The sequence below is a fragment of the Oryctolagus cuniculus genome, chromosome 16 (genome assembly GCF_051225735.1).
Source record: "Oryctolagus cuniculus isolate XC-2025 breed Fujian yellow rabbit chromosome 16, ASM5122573v1, whole genome shotgun sequence".
NCBI classification, from domain to species: domain Eukaryota; kingdom Metazoa; phylum Chordata; class Mammalia; order Lagomorpha; family Leporidae; genus Oryctolagus; species Oryctolagus cuniculus.
The window spans coordinates 71,458,136-71,478,695 of record NC_142882.1 but is presented as its reverse complement, the minus strand read 5'-3'; the positions used below and the strand labels follow the sequence as shown (position 1 = coordinate 71,478,695).

The 20,560-nt window shown below is 35.1% G+C and overlaps 1 protein-coding gene across 17 annotated transcripts in view; it reads left to right on the top strand.

Moving 5' to 3' along the window:
* PHF14 (PHD finger protein 14) overlaps positions 1-20,560 on the top strand; it is a 185,487-nt gene that overhangs the window by 49,669 nt on the left and 115,258 nt on the right. For all 17 annotated transcript variants that reach the window (XR_007922235.3, XR_007922234.3, XR_016222696.1 and 14 more), the window contains 8 exons: positions 426-563; positions 3,242-3,388; positions 4,162-4,432; positions 4,743-4,849; positions 5,918-6,013; positions 7,825-7,928; positions 9,801-9,932; positions 14,874-15,042. Coding sequence is in view for 12 of the 17 variants with exons in the window: in XM_051852938.3 (XP_051708898.1) it covers positions 426-563; positions 3,242-3,388; positions 4,162-4,432; positions 4,743-4,849; positions 5,918-6,013; positions 7,825-7,928; positions 9,801-9,932; positions 14,874-15,042 (1,164 nt within the window). In the remaining 5 variants the exon portion in view is untranslated. The remainder of the gene's footprint in view (positions 1-425; positions 564-3,241; positions 3,389-4,161; positions 4,433-4,742; positions 4,850-5,917; positions 6,014-7,824; positions 7,929-9,800; positions 9,933-14,873; positions 15,043-20,560) is intronic.

Sequence of the window (20,560 nt, the reverse complement as noted above, 5' to 3'; positions counted from 1 at the left end):
TCTAACATCAGTGTGATCCAAAGAGAGAGAGAGCACAGATTTCTTAACTGTGTTAATTTTCACATGTGTAAAGTGGGAATAATTATAGTACCTCTTCAACATAGTGGTTGTGAATGTTAATAATTGCATATGCAAATATAATTTAAGTGTTTACTATAGTGGCTGACATGTAGTAAATCCTCACTGAATTGTTATTGTTGCAGTCAGGTAAGAGGAATTTTGGTTTATTACAACTATATAGAGGATTCCTTTTTCAATTTAAACTCTTGGCTTACCTATAGTTAATGTTTGTATTGGTACACTGTTGATTCACTTTTTAAAATTTTCTTTAGCATTTTTAAATATTTGGAAAATACTTCTTATGAGCATGCTGTCTTTGTTCTAAAAATATTTTTGTTCTGAGTTTTCCTGTTATTCTGTCCTAGGAGTGTAGCTTTTGTGAAGACCCTCGCTTTGCTAGAACTGGAGTTTGCATCAGCTGTGATGCAGGGATGTGCAGAGCCTATTTCCATGTGACCTGTGCCCAGAAGGAAGGTCTACTTTCAGAGGCAGCAGCAGAAGAGGTAGGTTTATTTAAATCTTTTGTTGTTAAATATGTTCGTAAAACATCTCATGGCTATTATGCCCTATTACAGGTATAAATCATAAAAGAAATTTGAAATTTATTTTTTGAATATTGGCCCAGATGTGCTTAAAACTTTAAGAAATATGGAGTTTGTCAGTTGTAATGCTACTTAGACTTCCCCCCGACCCAAAGAAACATTTTATTTAAGGCATACAAACTAAGTTTTTCATAAATACAACTTTAGGAATGTAGTCATTATTTATTTATTTATTTATTTTTATTTTTTTAACAGGCAGAGTTAGACAGTGAGAGAGAGAAACAGAGAGAAAGGTCTTCCTTCTATTGGTTCATCCCCTAAACAGCCGCTACGGCTGGCGCACCCGGGGTGCCGCCGCCACAGGTGGAGGATTAGCCAAGTGAGCCACGGCGCCGGCCAAATATAGTCATTCTTCCCACCATACCTACCTTCCCACCCACACTCCCACCTCTCCACCTCCTCCATCTCTTATTCCCAGCCCCATTTTCCACTAAGATCTATTTTCAATTAACTTTATACACAAAAGACCAACTCTGTACTAAGTAAAGAGTTCAACAATTTGCATGAGAGAAAAAAAAACTTTTCCTCAACAGTTGAGACAAGGGTGTTCAAAGTCATTGCATTTCAAAGTTAATTTTACTTTTTTTTTTTTTGAGAAACTTAATTAACTTTAAAGAAGAACTCAAGAACAATACATCTTTTGTGAACACTTACATATAAGTATAACTTATGAGACATAGGAATATCCTCCATTTAGTACATTAAAAGAAAATAAGTTATTGAGAACAAGTTTTACCATTAATTAAGGAAGCATCTGAGAAAACAAGCAATGGAGTTGGACACTTAGTCATAACTAAAACTTACAAGACTTAAGAATATCCTCTGCTTAATACACTAAAATGAAATAAATCTTTGAGAACAAGTTTTACTGTTAACTCTCATTATACAACTCTTTGAGGACAGAGGTCCTGCATGGGAAGTTAGTGCACAGTAGATGCATGGGTTGATTTCTAAGATTTCTATTCTGTTCCACTGGTTCATCCGTCTGTTTTTGTAGCAGTTCCAGGCTGTTTTGTTTACAATTGCACTGTAGTTTGTCTTGAATTATGGTATTGTGATGCCTCCAGTTTTGTTTTGTTGTATAAGATTGCTTTAGCTATTTGGGGTTTCCTGTGTTTTCATGTGAATTTCGGCATCATTTTTTCTATATCTGACAAGAATGTCTTTAGTATTTTGATTAGTATTCCATTGAATCTGTAAATTGCTTTTGGAAGAATGGACATTTTGATAATACTAATTCTTCCTATCCATGAATATGGGAGAGCTCCTTATTTTGTGTCTTCTATTTCTTTCACTAATGTTTTATAATTCTCGTTGTAGATACCTTTGAATCCTTGGTTACATTTATTCTAAGTTGTTTGATTTTTTGGTAGTTATTGTGAATGGGAATGTAGATGCTTAACTGTTTTTCTTTGGACCTACATAAGCAATAAAAAAAAACTACCTGTCATTTTGTTAACAGTCACATTGCAAATTACACTTGTTGGCTTCATCTTTATAAATTGTATCTGTTTCTGATGTAATAAAATCTTTTATATATATATATATTCCTCTCTCTATGAGTGAAAAATGTACCATAATGTACTGTTAGTGCCATGAAAGTTGGCTGGGACAGACTTGTGTTCCCATTTGAAGTTTAAGAGTTATGAAAAGGAGTAAGAGTGGTAGCTGATTTTTTTTTTAATAGACAATGTCTCATCTCCCCCCTCATTCTGCCTTCTTCCTTCTTCTCCCCACGCCATCCCCCCTTTTTAAGATTTATTTATTTGAAAGGTACAGTGACAGAAGGCAAGAGACAAACAGAGAAAGAAGGAGACATCTTCCATCTGTGAGTTCAGACCTCAAATGCCCACAACAGTCAAGTTTGGGCCAGGCTGAATGTAGATAGAGCCAGGAACTCCATCCAGGTCTCCCAAGTGAGAGGTTGGGATCCAAGTACTTGAGCCATTATCTCTTGCCTTCCCAGGTACATTAGTAGGGAGCTGGTTCAGAAGCAGAAAAGCTGGAATTCCAACCAACACTCTCCAATAAGGGATGATGGAGTACCAAGTAGAGACTTAATTCTTGTGCCACAGTGATCACCAAAAGGACCTGGCCTTCTTAATCTTATTTTTTCTGGGTGGAATCTGTCCATGCATTGCTAGTAATTTGAAATGCCCCATTTATATAGTCTTGTAGTTTGTAAATATATTGTTGTTTTGCAGTGTGAATCTATATTTGTGTGACTTTAAATGTTTAATAATAGTTTCTTCTCAAAGTTGTTAAAAATTCCATTTACTTTAAGCAGTGAATTTAAAAAAGAATACAGATGTGCCCAAAGAATACATAAGATTTGATTAATATCTTTAAAGCCATAAAGACCTTTAAAAGAGAATAGTATTAATTCAAAGTTGATATACACAGAATTAGGTTTCTAAAGCAGTAATCTTTATCCTCACGTGTGTTATTTACTTTCATAGTTTATTGTACAAGTAACCAATACTAGGAGATTCTTCAAAAAAAGAAATATTGTTTCATGTTAGTTTATAATCAGCCTTTGGAGTAAAAATGTTCTTTTTTCTCCCTCTTATTTTATATAGGATATAGCGGATCCATTTTTTGCTTATTGCAAGCAACATGCAGATAGGTTAGACAGAAAGTGGAAGAGAAAGAACTACTTGGCTTTACAATCCTATTGTAAAATGTCTTTGCAAGAGAGAGAGAAACAGTTATCACCAGAAGCACAGGTACAGAATTCTGTCAAAACTCATATTTTTTTTCTTTTAAGATTGTTGATTTCAAATATCATGTATATTTTCCAATGGCATGTGAAATATAATTGTGGATTTGGTTAATTACCTAGGATTGAGATTAAGGTAAATGGTGAGTATAGTTAGTGGCTGAATAATTAATTCTCATCTAGTCAACAATATAGTCGTTTGTCAGTGTAGTATGTTGGTTACACCGGTTTTCAGTGTGTTCTGAAGTTCATTTATGCAAAGAAGTTGGTCAGTTTGCTCATTCATTAAATGTATTGTGGTGCACGTTGAGTAAATCTATGGAGATTATTGCCTGTTATTGAGAAGAAAAATCTCATTTTGATCAAATTAACTTTCTTTTGACTCTGGTCATAAATTAGTGAGGTTATTCTTAGGGGGTAAATCTAGCTTATTTTTATTTTTTTTTTAAAGATTTATTTTATTATTTGAAAGTCATAGTTACACAGAGAGAGGAGAGGCAGAGAGAGAGAGGTCTTCCATCCGATAGTTTACGCCCCAACTGGCCGCAATGGCCGGAGCTGTGCCGATCCGAAGCCAAATATTTGGTGTGAAAATACATTGAAATCCATGTATGGTTTTTTACATAATACATATTTTCCTTGAACTTTCTGAAATGTACTCCTATAACTTGCTTTAAAAATAGGAGATTCTGGCTATCTTTACTTTCTCTATTGATGGAAAAAACAGTCACGAGGAGAATACATGTTCTATTTTAAATTTTACATAAATTTGTTTTATAGGCAAGGATCAATGCCCGGCTACAACAGTATCGTGCCAAGGCAGAGCTGGCTCGATCCACCAGACCCCAGGCTTGGGTTCCCAGGGAAAAACTGCCCAGACCCCTCACCAGCAGTGCTTCAGCCATTCGTAAACTGATGCGGAAAGCTGAGCTAATGGGGATCAGTACGGATATCTTTCCAGTGGACAATTCAGATACTAGTTCTAGTGTGGATGGAAGGAGAAAACATAAGCAACCAGCTCTTACTGCTGATTTTGTGAATTATTATTTTGGTCAGTATAGACATTGATACTTGTACATTTTCACTGAGAATAGTTTGCTACTGAAAATATTTAATATGCCTTTTATTTTTAGAAATTTATTAGCCATAGTGCATACATTAAAAACATTTTTTATTTTCCTAATAAGTGTTGGGTTTTTTTGAAATACTAGGTTAATGTATTTTTTTAATATATTCAAAAGTATTTAGACAATGTAGGTTTATCCATGTGGTTCTCTCCATGGTTAGTTTCTTCCTTTGGGTATTTTGTGTATCAGCTTTTACTTTCTATTAAAGTAAAACTGGATATTTAATTTAAATAGAGAGAAATATGCGCATGATTCAAATTCAGGAAAATATGGCTGAACAAAAGAATATAAAGGATAAATTAGAGAATGAACAAGAAAAGCTTCATGTGGAATACAATAAGGTAAGTTGGCTACAAAACATGCAACATAAAATAATAAATCTTATCAGTTGTTTCTTATGTGATTTTTATGACATTTCTGTTTGTTTTATTTTGAAATTCTAGAGATTTTATGTTCTTTATTTCAACTCTACACTATCTCTTACTGAACATTTTTTCAGTGTGCCAAGTTTAATTCTATTCTCTTTACATGTGTTAACTCATTAATCCCTGTTTTAACTTTATAGTGTAGAGTAGAAGTATTATTCCCATTTTCAGAAGAGGAAACTGAGTCCTAAAGAGATTAAGTAATTTGTCCAGGTTGGTTTGAGACTAACCTACCTAACATATTTTCTTTTTCCTAACCAATACATAACACTGTAAAATTTCTCTAAATTTGTAGAAAATTTTGAAACTGGGTTTTAAAAAGTTTTTATGTTGAATTGTATTATAATGTTTCTTTTGATTAAAAATAATTTCTTACATTTTCATGTACCTCTTCATTCTAATGAAGAATTAGATTGCTCTTTTAAGGGAGATCTGACAGAAATACAGTGTACTTGAAAAAGCAAGATGTGGCTATAATGTCAGTGTAACATGGATGTATTAAACTAGTATAGATTTTTTTGTAGAAAACATTTTAAATGATAAAAATTGATAAGAAGTGAGTTTCTAATAACCAGCTACACTGTAATAAAGAGTCCCAGGGTTAGATTCAGGTGACCTAGGGATTCTTGCTAGTTGTGTGAGTTTGGCTGACTCATAGAAACAGTATGATCCTTTGTTTTCTCATTGAGAAAAGGGTGGAAATGCATCTTGAGAATAGTTAATTATAGAATGTGTGAAATTATATAGCAAATTATAATGGAACATAAATCTAGGTATCATTGTTAGTAAAAATACTAGCATGAAGCAAAATTTACACTTTGTTGATGCTGCTAAATAATTGGATATCTTGTCTCCTGGTGATATTTTGACTCAACTATATTAAAAATATATGGAATTTACATGTAGATACTCTAGATATTTATTAATAAATTATTCTTCATCCATCTTAATAAAGTTTATTAATTTCATTTATTCACTTTGCAGCTATGTGAATCCTTAGAAGAACTACAAAACCTGAATGGAAAACTTCGTAGTGAAGGACAAGGAATATGGGCCTTACTAGGCAGAATCACAGGGCAGGTTAGTTTTCTTGTAGTTGCTATCTCTTTCTTAAATTCTTGCTCTCTTTGATTTTCAAAGATCAGTTTTCTGATAAACTGTCACTTTGCTAACTGAGAAATTCTGTTTGATCAGGGCCTAATCCTCTGGAATAATGTTTTCTGCCTAAAATTTGTCTAGAGCATTAGAAGCCACCTACTAAGAACCTACAGCTTAATTTGGTTGTTTCAGAAGATATCTTGTTTGCAAAAAATTTCATTTGCTCCAACTGATTGACTTGTCATTTGTGATGAAACTAAGATTTGAAGCATGAGCTACTTATTTCCTTTAATGTAATAGTTTTAGATTTTTTGCCACTTTTTTTTCTTTCCTGTTTTTGTGGTATACTTCGTTCTCATTCAAAAATTTGGATATAAAATTTAAATTTACAAACTAGAGAGATTCATTTTCATGTTAATTTACTTTTGATATGTGTATGAGATGATTTTTGAAACTTTCAATATTGAAGGATCATTTTACTCCTTCAACAGTAGCTATTTGTTATAACTATGAAAAAAGAAGACTCTATCCTTGAACTTCTATAAATTGTTAAGTTCTTGGTGTTGCAAAGAAGAATCATTGCAAAGTAGAATTTAGTGTACATAATTGATAAGATTTTTTTTGAATACTTTCAGTCATATTTCTTATGAATGAGACAGCTAGTTTGTGGTCCTTTCACTAAGCAATTAATTTTCTCTGTGAAGGAGGCCATTCAAAGGACAGATACTTTCCACTGTACTTGTTTCAGAGGTTTACAAAGAGTTAAATTCATAACAAATTCATATAGCTAAAGTACTTTAAGAAATAATATGTTCTGATGTGTACTATGTTATGCTAGCTCTGAAGATGCTTCTTTTGTGAACAGGGTATATGTGGCTTGTGTTATAAAGAATAATTTATTTTAAAAGGTGACAATGAGTATTCACCTGTGGAAGAATTGGCCTTTGTTCCCATTGATAGGTTATTGATGGATTTTTGGAAGTTTGTGATGTTTTACATATAATTTTTGGAGAAGTTAATGTTGAATATAAGGCTTTAATGTATTTGCCAAGCTTGTATTATCTTTTGTTTTGAAATGCAAGTTTGTCTCATAAGAGCCTCCTATGTAGTGTAAAACCTGATCTACTATAAAATACATTTTCATTTATTTGATCACTTTTAACAAAGACTTGCAAATTTCCTTGTGCAAATGTAAAATACACAGCAGAAGTAGTATTTATTTGTATCATTTTCATGACATTTTTTTCAGTTAGTTGAACAGATGTAGGCCCACCGGGCCACTAAGAAATGACTTTGATAGATGGTTGCTGTCTCAGAAGCTAGTACACTACAGATTAGTAGAAACCCAAAGAGAATCTCATCTACTTTGCTGGAGAGTTTGGTCCAATAAGATAATTTTTCTAATTAACCTATGGAGCACCAAAATAGCTGGGTTGTTGAGGAAAATAAACGGCCTCAATATTCTTTTTGTCAAGTGCACTATTATTTTCTTAAATCCTCTGCACGCTTGTCCTCATCTCTCAGATTTTAAAGCTAAAATAGAAGTTTAATTTTTTTAGTGTTTCAGTGTACCACTGAAAACTGGTTAAAGTATGTAATAATAGGTTTCTAATGAAAGTAACTATTAGACAAAAAGTCATTTTGATCCTTTTTACCAGTGTAATAGCGAGTAAAGCAGGTCCCTCCTCTCCCCCGCCAATCCTAGCACATTAGTTGGCTCTAGTGACAAATAGAAGAAATGTTTGCTTTCTCTTCCTTACAACAATATATACTGCATTTGTTCAAATCAATAGAAGTTGAACATACCGGCAATTTTGCGAGCACCCAAGGAAAGAAAACCCAGTAAAAAAGAAGGAGGCACACAAAAGACATCTACTCTTCCTGCAGTACTCTATAGGCAAGTAATGATATTATGATAGAATAATACTTTGCTTTTTTTAAACTAATACTTACTAGGAAGAAGATAGAGAATGAATTATGTCCATACCAGAATTTAAGTTAAATGCATTTCTACTCTGTCAAGTAACTGGGAAGATACAAGCTCCATGAAAAGGAGCAGTGTTCCTTGTGAACTGGAAAATTACTTTAAATAATACAATCATTATTAATTGAACAATAGAACAGATAAATATCTAAATCTGATTTTAGTTGAATAGATTGTAGAGTTTTCTTGGTGTTCTTAGGTGGCGATGGATATCATATATATACTTTGATTCTGTTGCCTTTGTTGGGAGTGGACGATGAAGATAAGTTTTTGATTTCAATCTGTCTGCACTTTGTTCTGTTATGCTCAATTGCAGTAATTTTGTCTCCAGAAATATTTTTGTTGTTTCTTTGCTCAATATTTTTGCAGTGTATACTACTATAGTAATTTTATATAGTTAAGGTATTTTTCTATGTCTGAACAGGTTAGGATCTTACTATTTTTCATGTAACTTATATTGCTTGAGAAGAGTTTAAACTTTGGGATGTGTGTGTGTGTGTGTGTGTGCGCTTGTGTATGTATACATATATTATGTAGGTTATGTAGGTGTATTTATGTGTGCTCATATATACATATATGTATGTATATACACACACATATACACACTTAGGTACAGAGGTGTATGTGCATGTATTACACATACCTGTGTAAATAGATAAATGTTCTTCTCAGAATTTTTTTTTTCTTAGAAATGGTAGTGATAGCAACAATATTATTCTCCATACCTATCTTTTGTTTTTTTGTTGGGGCTCTTTCCATGAGTAACATCTAATAACATCCTTTTGGGGAGGTATGAGAAAAGCTCACTGTTATCTTAGTGTATAATGTGAACATTAACATGTTCTTATTTCAGCTTTTCTAACCATAATTGGTTCATTTGGAACTATCAGTTGTATTCTTAGGCTTCCTAACTTTTCTGCAAGAATATATTTTAAGTAATTTTTCTTTTTCATTTTGAGATCAAGCACTGGTTATTTTAGGGTGTTTTGGCTTCTTTGCATGTGATGTTCTTTTCTAGGAATATTTTAAAATTTCAAACAACATTGTTCTTTCTAGTCATGCATGGTTAACTGTTCTCAACCACCTTTTTCTCATGCCTTACATTCCTAATATAAATACTTAACAGATTTTCAGGTCATGGTGCTTATGTTCTGAAGAGAATTTAAGCTGCCTTTTTTATGATTTATTAAAAACAAACCAGAAAAACCAAAATATGAGTAATTCCCCAGTCTGCAATAAATATCAGTGTATTATTAAAAATGAAATTGTGATTTTGGAAGAGAGTCTTACTTATATGTGTAGCTGATTTATGTGTTGAAAACTTCTTTTAAAAGGTTTATAGTTAATCATGGAAATAAACTGAATTTTGTTTATGAAGTACCTTAACTTTTTTTTTCTGGTTTTATATAAATTTTAGGAAGTTGGGAAGTTTTTTTCTCTCATATTCTGTTTTTCTAGAGAAAAATTGTACCAATGTTAAGTGGGTTTTAAATGATAACTAAAAAAGATGATATTGAAAATAAGTAGATCATATATACTCTTTGGTGAAATATTGACTGTAGTAATATTTAAATGTCTATTTGATTCAAGCTATGTTTTAACATTGTCAAAAGTGTTTAAAATTTACTCTTACTGACACCATAACAAGATATGTGCTATAAAACTTGTATCTCAACAAAGAATATCGTTAAGATGAAATTTTAAAATAACAAAATGTGCTATAAATAAACTGTGTTTCAAATGATAATAATTTTTCTAATCCTTATTTGGTGCCTTTATTAAAAGTTGTGGAATCTGTAAGAAGAACCATGATCAGCATCTCCTTTTATTGTGTGATACCTGTAAACTGCATTACCATCTTGGGTGTCTGGATCCCCCTCTCACAAGGATGCCACGGAAGACAAAAAACAGTTACTGGTAAGGAAAATGGAGGGATTTAGATGCTGGAATTGTTTGTTACTTTCAGCTGTCCAATATGAAGTCTTGTATTGACTCATAGTAAAATTCTGGTAAATTTTAGGGTTGAGATTTTCATAGTATTTATTATAGTGGTAAAAGAATAGGCTTTGAAAAGTGAGTTTTCAAATAATTATGACTGTTTTGATGTCTTAGCAAGGGATTCCTACTTAACATATAATTTCTTCTAGTGCATTTATAATTCTTGTTTGTTTTATTGGAATTTCTTAAATGCTTTATTTTTGTTTCAATATCAAATGTATTTATCGACAACTGCCTCAGTAGTCATACTTACACTGGTGATTTAATATTTTATTTCTGAATTAATGTCACTGAATACTTTACCTCTGGTATTTGTCATTTGTGTTAGACATATTTAAATCCAACTATTCTTTGTAAATCTAGAGACATTTCTAAATTATTTTGTTAATTTAGGCATTTTGAAGCATTGTAGCTGTTTGATAAAAGCTTATGGTGTCTATAATTTTATCCCTTCATCAATTTCAGTCAGTGGGAGATGCGGATGTTCAACTTTTTTTAATAGACTGATTCCTTATAGGAAGGAGAATATAGGAAATGGAAAATATTGAGATGAATGTGAATATTATTTTCATACAAATAACCTTTCATGTCTTAAAAAAGAGAGAACCTCATATACTTCATTGGTAATCTGATACAAAAGAATGTGTGTGTCCCTCAAAGAGGTTAAGCATGTTTCTGACCTTATTGATACCTCATTATATTATGAGAAAACTGGCTTTTTATTTTAAAACCATTTTCACAGCACTGCTTTCTCATCATGTTCCTTTATCAATCTGTCTTATATATTCAGACTGGCTTGCTTTTATAAATATAATGGAGGGTATTTCTTTTGGTATTTATGTTCTTTAGAAGCTTATAGAATTTAGAAAGAAATTGAAGCAGTGTGTCAGAATGCCAGCCATGTTGATTAACATCCGGGTGAGTTTCAAGTTGGAAGGTAGTTGGCTAGTCTCCAGGGTCAGAGTGCTTTGTTGTGAGGTTGGACATGAAGGTGTGTGTGTAGTTCTGTACTTAAATGAGGTGATGGACCTTCCTAATACTGCTTTGCCTACAAAGCTCTGGTTTCCAGTGTGTGAATTTCTGAGAGAACTTCAAATGAAGGTGCATAGCCCAAGGTGCTTAAACCACTAAGAACTGGTTTATTAGATATAGTGGTATTTAGTAAAAGTAGAAACAAATAATGGAACAGTGAAGTCTTCAGTTTCTTCCAGTTTTTAGTGATCAGATTTCTTTTGGCCTCTAAAATCAACTTAGCTTTGATTAACAATTGTGTGTTAATTTTAGAATGAGCAAAATTTAGAGAATTTTTTCCTTCATTTACCTGGAAAGTGGGAAGCAGTTTTTACTATTCAACTTTTGACATTTTCAGTTTATTTGTAAAGCTGTATTAAAGATAATAAATACATAAATGTATCATTTTCTAAATGTTTTATTACATTTTATTGTTATCTGTACTCTTAAACCTATTATGAGAGTACTTCAAAAATTTGTGAAAATGGAATTGAAGGATAAGTTTATTAGGGTACAAAAAGTTTTTGAAATGCATGCATATGAGGGATCTTTAGAATGTTCAAGAAAAATGCAAATGATGAAAAATATTTGCCTGGATTTCAAAATTTTTCACCAAAGTAAACATTTTATTAAATTTTCCATGGACTTTTTTTTTTTTTTTTGGACAGGCAGAGTGGGCAGTGAGAGAGAGACAGAGAGAAAGGTCTTCCTTTTGCTGTTGGTTCACCCTCCAATGGCCAGCGCGGCTGGCGCGCTGTGGTCTGGGCGCTGTGGCTGGCGCATCATGCTGATCCGTAGCCAGGAGCCAGGTGTTTCTCCTGGTCTCCCTTGCGGGTGCAGGGCCCAAGCACTTGGGCCATCCTCCACTGCACTCCTGGGCCACAGCAGAGAGCTGGCCTGGAAGAGGGGCAACCAGGACAGAATCCGGCGCCCCGACTGGGACTAGAACCCAGTGTGCCGGCGCCGCAGACGGAGGATTAGCCTATTGAGCTGCAGCGCTGGCCTCCATGGACTTTTAGAAGAGCCTTTTTATTTATATTGTAGAATGGTGGTTAGTATATATCTTTTCCCTACTCCACATTCTATGACACCATTTTGTTAGTTTGCAATTACTATAATTGAGAGTGTTCATACCATGGAAATTGACAAATGCTACAAATACGGCTTTTCCTCCAGAAAGCCAGATGTTAGACATTTACCAGCACATCACTGACTGACTTCTGCTTTAGTTCCTACCTAGTTGTTGCTAATCCTTTAGTAGAAAAAACATCCTGTCACTCAACCCCTGTTTGGTCACTAGGACTTAACAAGTTGGTTTAAACTTCTGCCAATCCCAGTAGTAAACTTTTATTAATGTCACCAATCTGTTTGCTGGCCCTATAAGCTTGTATTAATTCCTTTACTACTAACTCCCCTTATGCTAACTTTAGCTAGAATTACCAGGTAACCTGTTGCCTTATTTCTATGATACCATATTGTGCTTGCTTTTTTTCCTCAACACCAGAAACTTCTTCCAGTATCAGCAATGTTTTCATGGAGATTCTAGTTCTAGATTAGGATACTTTCAGTTCAGCCTATTCCCACCGTAGTTCTGTGGGCTTCTGTTGGGCACATTTAAGACATGTGAAAAAAATAAGAGATTAAGAACCAGAAGTAAGTATTGGTAGATGGTGGCTCAGAAGTTGAGTGAGTTTATATTAGACAAACTCAGATGTTTGAGTGAAACAGAAGTAGTCTGTGGAGGTCATTGAGACAGAAAGGACTAGTATAATGACAGGGGCTTCATCATCATCATCATCATCAGAGCAGATGGTATGCAACAGCTACTGTAGAAACAAATATCAGAGATAACTGACTTTCTCAGGCTGTATAGCAAGGATGTTCAGTGAATAATGAGTAAGTGTTGTGAATTTCTTGTTTTTCTCAAATAATACTCATGCAAAATATTAAAGATTAATATGCAAAATAAGCAATTAAAATAGCTTTTTCAATTTTAAATAAGGAAAACTTATGTGAAGGATTTATATGAAATTAGAATTTTTTTAATGTGGAAATATTTTTTTCTTAAATTATGTAAAGGGAACAAATTTCATGTTTCAGATGTACGGTTTTAGTATCAAAATTACAACCTTCTTGCTGAAAAACCAAGAGATTTTTCTCCATTTGCCATATTTTCTTCCTGTCCATCGCAGTACAACTAAAAAATTACCCAAGTGGGTTACAACAATCTTCTTAGTAGTGTGTTAAGTAAAAATATATAGGATTATCATTGATAAGAACAAGTTAGTGAATTACTAAAAGAAGCCAGGTATGTCTTCTGACATGAAAAATAATCATGACTTTCTCCCAAAATAGTATTTGATTCTATTAAATGAACAGGCCTTAGCCTTATCTTGGATAATTATTACCTAGTATCTTGTCTGCTGATTCATGTGACGCAGATGCTTTTACATACCTTACAGAATTTTCTAAGATGGAGGCTACACTGCTTAATTATTGATGAAAAAGAGGAAATAATAATATGTCCTCCTGTAGACTTTAATGTACTGCAGGAATCATGTGGCAAGATATCTTGAAGTAGAAATGAATAAATTCTGCCTTGAAAGTTACATTTTTTTAAAATTTTCTGAGTCATTCAGTGTTTTGTGGTGTTCAGAGCATAACATTTCTATTATTTTACTGCTCCAGAGCAAGTTTCTTTGTCATATAAATACATGAGTTTTAGTGGTCGTATGAATGAACATAAAATGTAAATTGTTTTGATAAAGATAATAACTACAAAAAGAGAAACAAAAGGAGAAATATTTCTGCTTTTTTAAAAACAAAAAAATTCTTCAGAAGGTACTTGTTTCTATACCTGACAAATTCCTGTAAGTTAAAAGTGGATTTGAACTTTTTGAGAAACCCTGGCCACATTTCACTTAACTGATAGCAATGGTCAGTTAGTATTGATTGCATATTTTAATGCTGTAAAGCCAGGCAACTGACCCTTTTTTGTGATATAATTTGATAATATCTATATCTAAATTTCTAGGGTTATACAATTTAGTTCTGTTTACAATTTCAAAATGTAATAATCATTTTAATTCTGAGGTCCTGTATTGTATTTACTTAATTCTGTTTGATGATTTCATATGAGACAAATACAGAAACAGTTTAGTTTTCTTTCTTTTTTTTTTTTTAAGATTTATTTATTGATTTCCATTTATTGGCTTGCTCCCCAAATGGCCACAATAGTGTGGACCAGGCTAGGCCAAAGCTAGGAGCCAGAAACTGCATCCGGATCTCCAATGTGGGTGGCAGGAACTCCAGTTCTTGAGCCATCATCCACTGCCTCCTGGATGCGTTTTTAGAGAGCTGGGTTAGAAGTGAAATAGCTAGGACTTCAATCAGTACTCCCACATGGGGTGTGAGTATCCCACTCAAGTTGCTGTGCTGCAGTGCCTACCCTAGTTGTATTTATATTTTGATGGTAATCTATGAATTTAAGGGATAAAATACTTCATCACTCTAGCAGTAGATACATAAAAATTTTCTAAGTAGTCCATGACACAGTAATTTTTTGTTGTAAGTAATTTTGTTAACTTGCTATGCTTAAATCACGGGCATCCAATATTTAAGTATCCTTCACATAAAAAATCTAGATTTTATATTTATAGAAACTAGCTTAAGTTACAAGGCAATAATTAACATGAAGGCATTCAGAAGGTTCTTAGAAAATTGAAACTAAAAGATAAAATATTTAGGTGCAAAAAATTCTTGAAGTCCACACATAGTTGTTCATATACACATTTTCCACGAAGTTTCTGAAGACCTTTGTATAAGACCTTTTTATTTTGCTTTATATAGGCAGTGCTCAGAATGTGACCAGGCCGGGAGCAGTGACATGGAAGCAGACATGGCCATGGAAACCTTACCAGATGGGACCAAACGATCAAGGAGGCAGATTAAGGAACCAGTGAAATTTGTTCCACAGGACGTGCCACCAGAGCCCAAGAAGATTCCAATGAGAAACACGGTAATTTATTCCTTCTTTATCATAATCATAATGAAAAAAAAAAAAAAAAGAGAATTCTAAGGCTAGGACTTTAAGAGGGTGAGAAAGACAAAGGGTAAACAAAAACCAAAGAAAGAAGCATGTATTATCCTTGCTTGTTCTTAAGCATTTATTTTTCTATCCTATGAAATATACTTTTCCAATAGTTTGTAGTTTACATGTTCAGTTGAAAGCATAATAATAATGATCACTCAGCATGGTCACTACCTCGCTTGAAAGATAGACCATTCCCAAAGTCTTTGAAGCCCTGTGAGTCCCTTGGAAATCTCCTCTACATCTGTCTAGGCCTGGGCCACCTCTTTCCTCAACTTTATTATTTCTCATTCTCCTCTTTTTCTTTATAATTATAGTTCAGATCCATGTATCCATAAATAATACATAATTTGCTTTTGCAATTTTGTATTTTGTATGAATGTATTCAAAGCTTTTTCTTCTCCAACTTGGGATTTTTTTTTTTTTTTTTTTGACAGGCAGAGTGGACAGTGAGAGAGAGAGAGAGAGACAGAGAGAAAGGTCTTCCTTTTGCTGTTGGTTCACACCCCATTGGCCGCTGCGGCTGGCGCACCGCGCTGATCTGATGGCAGGAGCCAGGTACTTCTCCTGGTCTCCCATGCGGGTGCAGGGCCCAAGGACTTGGGCCATCCTCCACTGCACTCCCAGGCCATAGCAGAGAGCTGTCCTGGAAGAGGAGCGACCGGGACAGAATCTGGTGCCCCGACCGGGACTAGAACCCGGTGTGCCAATGCCACAGGCGAAGGATTAGCCTATTGAGCCGCAGCGCCGGCCCCAACTTGGGATTTTTAAGTGACCTTTTGATTAGATTCATACTAGTGCATTTATTTTCACTAATGTATAGTTTTCTTTTGAAAAAATAGATTGTTACTTAGTTTTTCTTTTATTCTACTGATGGTAAGTTAGATTGTTCCTTAGTTTTTCTGTTCTGAACAACTTGGTTTTAGTTACTATTATAAATTTTACCTGCAGCATAGTGACAGAGAGTTAGGGTACATACAAGGTAAAGGTTTGCTGAGTTACAGGCCCACAGCATCTAGCTTCAGTTTTGCTAGACTGTAACAATTGCATTCCAAACCAGTTTAGACATAGCAACAATGGATGATTTTTCTGTGCCTTTAGAACTTGTGTTTTTTTTTTTTTTTTTTTTTATGCTTTAATGCTTTCCAATGTGATATATAGTTAGTAGTATATTGTCATTTTGTTTTTGTTTCCTTCAATAGTAGTAGTTTTGAGCATTTACTTACACACACACACACACACACACACACACATATATATATGGTTAGTTATATTTTCTCTTCTAGGAAATGTGTATGAAAGTCTTCTGCTAATCTTTATATAGGGTTGTTAGTTTTTTTTTCTCATTGAAAATTCCTTGAAGTTAAAGTTTAAGTAATTTCTTTTAGAAAGGGTTTCTGTTTGTGATTACCACATGCCAAGGAATCTAGAAATTTGAGACTATCTTAAATAAAAATTTGATTGTGAGTTCCTGCCTTGAGCTAAGGCATACACTTTTGAAAACTCTGGGACCGGCGCTGTGGTGCAATGCGTTAATGCTCTGGCCTGAGGCTCTGGTATCCCATATGGGCACTGGTTCTAGTCCTGGCTGCTCCTCTTCTGATCCAGCTCTCTGTTATGGCCTGGGAAAGCAGTGGAAGATGGCCCAAGTCCTTGGGCCTGCACCTGCATGGGACACCTGGAAGAAGCTCCTGGCTCCTGGCTTCAGATTGACACAGCTCCGCCGTTGTGGCCAGTTGGGGAGTGAACCATCAGATGGAAGACCTCTGTCTGTTTGCCTCTCCTCTCTCTGTGTAACTCTGACTTTCAAATAAATAAATAAATCTTAAAAAAAAAAATAAAACTCTATCTCTTTGTGAGGGAGGTGCAAGTATATTTTTACAGTTAATTCTCATCATTTATTTTGTTACCTCTTTTATTTTAGATTCTTATATTTTTATATTTTTCTTTAAGGTAATACTTTATATATCAGAGATGTTTTCTTTTTACACCTGGAAGTAACCACTGCATTATTTCTTAAAAATATCATATCTAAGAGAATTCATTAGATTATTTCATTGCATTTGTGTTGTGGGCTCATATAAAATTTAATAGACAAATCTAAGAATTGTTATCTCTATAATTGAAGTAGTTTATTTTGGATGTTCTAAATAGATTGACTTCAAGAAGGTTCATTTGTAAGCCCTTCTAATTTATTTAGCTTTAGATTTATTTATTTATTTGAAAGTCAGAGTTACAGAGAGAGGGGGAGAGACCCAGAGAGAGAGAGATTCTCCATCCTCTGGTTCACTCCCTAACCATTCTAGTTTAAAACATTACTTTTAGGCTTCAAAATAAAGCTTGTTTTATGAAGGAGCTAGAGAGAATTTTCTTTTTTAAAATAAACCTTCTAGTTTCTGTTTCTAAAGTATTTTCTCTGTTGGATGCTAATATTTATAGCTGTTCTTAAGATCTTAGAAAAAAGCTGTTATTACTTCATATGACTGTGTCTACAAAGATTATCTTCTTACAAAACACGAATTTTCCAGTTTCTTTATTGTTTAAAGAAATCTTTATAAACAGTATAATCATTCATAACTTTGGAGTTATCATGTAGAAGAAGGTTATATATATTATAGTAATATTTATGTGATACTTTAGATAAAAGAAGACATTTAAATAGCTTAAAGGATCTTCTACTTTTTCTCCTTTATCTGTCTGCTTTTCTATACTAGAATTATAATAAAGCTTTTAAATTTTCTTAGTCCATTTCCTTTCATCTTATTCTTTTTCTCTAGTTTTCTTGATTAAAAGTTTTAGACTTTTTGTAGATACTGTTGGGTCAAACAAGAAAGGATTTTATGGCTAGTAATTTTTGAAATGCTGTATGATTATTTTCTAACTTGAGAAAATTCAAAGGCATTATGAAAATCCAAAGTATCATACCATTTAGAAACTTTTCTTTATTTTTTTTCTTGACTTAACTTTATCAAAGAGCAGAATCTTCGAGACATTTTTATGGCATCATAGCATACTGTGTGGTACCAACTTTGGAAATAGTGCTTTGGGAGCTGGCCTTGTGGTGTAGAGGGCTAAGCTGCTGTCTCCAGTGCTCCAGTGCTGGCATCCCATATGGGCACTGGTTTGAGTCCCAAGTGAAGCACCTGGCTCCTGACTTCAGCCTGGAATCTTGAATTCTTTGAAAAAAATCTTAATGATTCTCTGGAGTCCCAAGATTACTTGTATCAGGATCATTTGGGTTTTTTTTTGTTGTTGTTGTTGTTGAAATGTAGACTTTGGACCATCATAATGCTAATCAATTAGAATTTATGGTGCACAACTAAGCTGATTTTTTTAGTGCTATCCTTATATAGAATAAAGTTAGAAAATAACTATATGTATGCATATTTATATATTTAAATTTTATTTTTTGTCATTTTATTTAAAAGGCAGAGAGACAAAGTAAGAGAGAGATGTAGTAGGCGGAGAGAGAATCTTCCAGCTACTGGTTCACTGATTCATTCCATGAATATCTGCAACAGCCAAGTCTTAGGGAGGCTGAAGCCAGAAGCACATAACTCAGTGCACACCTTCCACATAGTTTGCAGGGAACCAAGTACTTGGATCATTATCTGCTGTCTTCCAGGGTGTGCATTAGCAGAAAGCTGGATCAGAAACAGAAGAGCCAGGAGTTAAACCTGCCACTCTGATTTGGAATGTAGATGTTCCAAGTGGTGTCTTAATTTTGGCACCAAATGCCTGTCCCTACTTTCATCTATGGTTATTACCTTTCTTCTTTCTCTTACATCTTTCCTCCCTTCCTGTGTCAGTCCATTCCACAGATTTTTTTTTTTTAAGAGTTATTTGTGGCTGGCGCCACGGCTCAATAGGCTAATCCTCCACCTAGCGGCGCCGGCACACCCGGTTCTAGTCCCAGTCAGGGTGCCGGATTCTTTCCCTGTTGCCCCTCTTCCAGGCCAGCTCTCTGCTGTGGCCCGGGAAGGCAGTGGAGGATGGCCCAAGTCCTTGGGCCCTGCACCCCATGGGAGACCAGGAGAAGCACCTGGCTCCTGGCTTCGGATCAGTGCGGTGCGCCGGCTGCAGCGCGCCAGCTGTGACGGCCATTGGAGGGTGAACCAACGGCAAAGGAAGACCTTTCTCTCTGTCTCTCTCTCTCACTGTCCACTCTGCCTGTCAAAAAAAAAAAAAAAAAAAGTTATTTGTTCACCTGCTGGTTCACCCTGCAAATGGCAGCAATGGCAAGGGCTGTGCCAGTCTGAAGCCAGGAGCAGGAGCTTCTTGCTGGTCGCCATGGGGGTGCAGGGCCCCAAATATCTTCTGCTGCTTTCCCAGATGCATTAGCAGGGAGCCAAATCGGAAGCAGAGCTGCCAGGTTTCGAACTGGCACCCATATAGGATGCCAGCAGTGCATTTGGAGGCTTAGCCTTCTGTGCCACAGGTCCGGCCCCTCCAGTGCTTTGAATAGCATTGTTCAGCTGGTCAGAGATTGCACCTAGCTGATGAAGGGAGTGAGAGTTAGAGAAGAGAATGATCAGTCAGCTTGATCTTTTTTTTATTTTTTTAAGATTTATTTATTTTATTTGAAAGGCAGAGATAACAGAGACAGAGGAGAGATCTTCCATCTGCTGGTTCACTCCTCAGTGGCCACGATGGCCTAAAGCAGTAACCCATGGAACTTCATGTAGGTTTCCCATGTAGGTGATAGGTATCCAAGTACTTGAGTTTTGTTCTGCTGCTTTCCCAGGCCCATTTTGCAGAGAGCTGGACTGGAAGTAGAACATTTGGAGAATCCAGCACCACATGGGATGCCAGGGTTACAGGTGGCAGCTTTTACACAATGTGCCACAATACCAGAAATAGTCATCTTGATCTTGATCTTACCATTTATGCTGGTTTTCTAGTTAAGTTTTTATCTATCATTTGTATTTCAGTTATCTTAGCCTTTTAAAAAAAATTTATTTATTTACTTGAAAGGCAGAGCAACAGAGAGAGAGAGAGAGAGAGAGAGAAATATCTTCCATTCAGTGATTCATTCCCCAAAGGCCACAGGAGCCAGTCATGGGCCAGGCTGAAATCAAGAGCCAGGAATTTGGGGCTGGTGCTGTGTCGCACTACATTAATCCTCTGCCTGTAGCACCAGCATCCCATATGGGTGCCAGTTCTAGTCCCGGTTGCTCCTCTTCTAGTCCAGCTCTCTGCTGTGGCCTGGGATAGCAGTGGAGGATGGCCCAAGTGCTTGGGCTCCTGTACCTGCGTGGGAGACTGAGAGAAAGGTCCTGGCTCCTGGCTCCTGGCTCCTGGCTCCTGGCTCTTGGCTCCTGGCTCCTGGCTCCTGGCTTCGGATCAGTGCAGCTCCAGCCGTTGTGGCCATTTGGAAAGTGAACCAACAGAGGGAAGACCTTTGTCTCTCTCTCTCACTGTCTGTAACTCTACCTGTCAAATAAAT